General features: G+C 45.8%; 1 protein-coding gene across 1 annotated transcript in view; it reads left to right on the forward strand.

Annotated features, from left to right (window-relative positions):
* The first annotated feature begins 431 nt into the window (after positions 1 to 431).
* The window catches only part of cdan1 (codanin 1), a 25200-nt gene continuing 22242 nt past the window's right edge, over positions 432 to 3389 (forward strand). The window contains exons 1-6 of the mRNA XM_037694846.1: positions 432 to 515; positions 998 to 1674; positions 1753 to 1953; positions 2147 to 2337; positions 3009 to 3125; positions 3215 to 3293. Of these exons, the coding sequence (XP_037550774.1) occupies positions 438 to 515; positions 998 to 1674; positions 1753 to 1953; positions 2147 to 2337; positions 3009 to 3125; positions 3215 to 3293 (1343 nt within the window). The 5' untranslated portion in view covers positions 432 to 437. The remainder of the gene's footprint in view (positions 516 to 997; positions 1675 to 1752; positions 1954 to 2146; positions 2338 to 3008; positions 3126 to 3214; positions 3294 to 3389) is intronic.

Genomic DNA, 3389 nt, shown 5'->3' on the forward strand with positions numbered 1-3389 from the left:
AGTCCATCACAGGGACACCTGGACAGGTCTCCAGTCCATCAGAGACAACTGGACAGGTCTCCAGTCCATCACAGGGACACCTGGACAGGTCTCCAGTCCATCAGAGACACCTGGACAGGTCTCCAGTCCATCACAACTGATGTTGAAACTAACTGCATCTTTTGCTATGGCGAGCTGGAAAATGTTCTTTGTCTCGTTTGTATTTGTTCCGTGAAGTTATGAAATACTACAGAGAACGTCATCTTTAACTATTAAACATTAATTTCACTAAAATTTCAAATGGCTTTTACATCTTTACGTGCATTCAATGTGTTTAATAAAGTTGTCCAAAAAAACAGAAAACCCTCCAAACTGCTGTACGCATGCGCAGATCCTGACTCCGCCCCTGACTCCGCCCCTGGCTCCCAGCTTCCCCTGCCGCGCATCTACGGACAAGAATGGCGGCTCTTTTGGAATGTGTTCTGTCGCGGAAAGTGGACATTACCAAGGTCGTAGGCTGGTTGAAGAATGTTGAGGTGAGTGTGAAACAGTTGTAAATAGTAGCGGAGCCACATTTCCTCCATGCAGGCGCTCTTCTGTCGTGTTTCACGAGGTGACATCGCAGAAGTGATTGTAAACAAAACTTGTCCGCGTTAGCTAACGAGAGACATTTAGCTGCAGTCCAGCAGAACTGCAGCTAAATGTCTCCCGTTAGCTAACGGGAGACATTTAGCTGCAGTTCTGCTGCCATGTCCGCTGCTTTTCAACTGCAAGGGTTGCTTTTATGTTTATGTTTATTGCCGAATATCTCGTACTTCGTACTGTTCTTTAACATTAATTACAGCTGCATGCGCTGATGTTAGCTGGGTTGTAGCAGCTAGTAGCTGAGCTGAGCTCATGATCTTTGTTACTCGTGTCCTTCTGTCTCCCGTGGATTAAACAGATAATTAATATGAGTCACTTGTGTTTTTTAAATTATTCATCTGTCATTATTAACAGTTGTTTCTCTCTTCCAAAGGAGAGCGACAGTGACTCGGAGTTCCCTGTGCACAGACGTGAATTTGTTCCTTTCCTTTTAAATTTTCTGAGGGAGCAGAGCAGTCACGCGCTTCCACACGGGCCTGCCACCCCAGCTAAGACCCCCAGTCATCCCAGACCCGCTGCTCGGGGTCCAGGTGGTTTCTCGGCGAAGATGACGTGCAGACCTGCAGGCAGTGCCAGCCGTGTGCAGCTGTTTTCTCCTGCCTCGTCTCCGTCACCTGCAAATGAGTTGGATGCTGCTGGTCGCTCAGGTCTGAGCGGGGTGGGTGCCTTCAGCAGCCCCTCCTTCTCTACGGCGTGGAGTCCTGCCTCCAGGCCGTCGGGCTCTGACCGCCGACACAGCCACAAGGTCTATCTTGGAGACTACATGGTATCTCCTCCAGATGTGCAGCACAGCCCCACTTTCCAGTCGCACAAGGGGCGCAAGAAGAGTGGCGGCAGCTCAGCCGTGGGGGGACAAATCCGACGTGGAGGAGGACGTGGAGACTCTAGCAGTGAGGATACTGGGCGATGGGATTCTGGAGGGAAGAGGTCAGGCAGAGGAGGAGGGTATAACAGGACAAGTGAGCAGCTTTCCCCTCCATCTTTAGGTCAGCTCAATTTCAGCAACATGGAGGACTTTCCTCCTGTTGGATCCTCACCTGTTTCCTCTGCGTGAGTCCACACCACTCTCATAAACTACTAATTTAGTTGTTTATTAAAAAAATACTGACAACATTTTTGATCTTCCAGGATATCCAAGCCATCAAGAAGAATAAACCCAACACCGGTCAGTGGGGATCGGCCACACTCCAAACCAAAGACATGTTTCACGTCCACCCCGTTCCACAAGACTTCAAGCCCTGCGTCAAGAGCAGAGACACCGGATGGACTGGTGACTGCAGGGAGTCACATGAGCCTTAAAGAAGAAAGGGAATTACTTAAAAAAGAGAAGTAAGGAGCAGACATGCTTATGTATTCTCATTATTCAGGCTCAAACCACAAATTGCTTGTGACTTTTTAAGATTGTATTTTGTTTGCCAGTGGCCTTGCTTTCCTGGTCTTTGCACTTGTAACGGCATGTGAAGTTGTTGCACTGTGCTTGTGGGTCTCTCCTGCTTCATGGTGTCAAATCTCTCATTTCTAGAACAAAGCGAGCCCAGAACGTCACCTCTCCTTTGCCGTCTGCTTTGGATCCCTGCACCCCCACCAAAACAGGAGGCAGAACAGGCTCTAACGTTGCACCAGACATGCAAACAACTTCTCCTGAACTATCCAAAGTCACATTCTTGTCAGAACTGGAGCTTTTAGTGGAAGTGTACAGTACGTGCATTTCTGGTAAGTGGTCACGAGGTGGTGTAATGACTAGTGGTACATATTTACAGACGGCTGAGTTTGACTAAAGAAATGTAATATAATTTATAATAAGTATTGTAAATCTGTCAAGTAAATCTATTTTCAGTGTACCGGTCACAAAAAAACGTCACTGTAAACACAAAAGGCTTTCCAAGGCCCTAAACGTCCTCATGAGTTCTGTTAAATCCTTCATGAAGAAATGAAAGGAATATGGGACGTGTGTGGACGTTATCAGGAGCAGGCCGTCCTGCAGGAATAAGACCAGTGAGGGGTTCACCACCACACCTTTGAATGTCAAGGGCTTACAAGCTTTAGCCGGAACTGGTTCTTCACCAGTCAAAGCTTTATGGGACAGTGGCAAAGAGAAAATTATTTAGAAAATATTCATAAAAATGTAGACTAGAACAGGATGTGGAATACTCCGTGGTCGAGTGCTTCTCTGCAGCAGCCCTGAAAGGCTTGTAAAGATGGAGGGTGAAGTTAATGCTTCAGAAATGTAAAGAAATACTTGAGAACAAGCTGAGGCTGTCTCCAGAACAACTGTGCACAGTACAGTGAATATGTCAAGCTAACAGTCTGATGCCTGCAAGTAAAACTTATGGAAAGGAAAACTTGAAATGTTAACTCCGTTTCTGTGATTCTGTGTTTTACAGAAAACTTGGTGCCAAATATTTTTTTGGAGCTTTTCTTTGTGATGCAGTTGCTGACTTCTCGGTCGTCTCATGCACACTGTGATGAAGAGGAGGGAGGGTTGTGTGGAGTCAGTTCAGGTGAGTAATCTGCCTTTTGAATGAATGCCTTTTATTGTCACTACCATTATTAGCCTTAAACAAAAATATTTGTTCTTTTTTATTCACAGATGTTCTAGAAAGATGTTACCTGAGACAAACACACAACTGTGTCTTTTTTGCAGTGAAGGTTCTGGAGAATCAGTTTCAGTGAGTACTATTTTTCTTTTGTTCTGTCAGTTCCAAAACTGTCTCCAACCTTACCAGTTATTATTACCCTAACAGCAGATTATTATTGCCCTAACA

This window comes from Nematolebias whitei, chromosome 21 (assembly GCF_014905685.2).
Source record: "Nematolebias whitei isolate Nwh7 chromosome 21, NemWhi1, whole genome shotgun sequence".
Classification (NCBI taxonomy): Eukaryota; Metazoa; Chordata; class Actinopteri; order Cyprinodontiformes; family Rivulidae; genus Nematolebias; species Nematolebias whitei.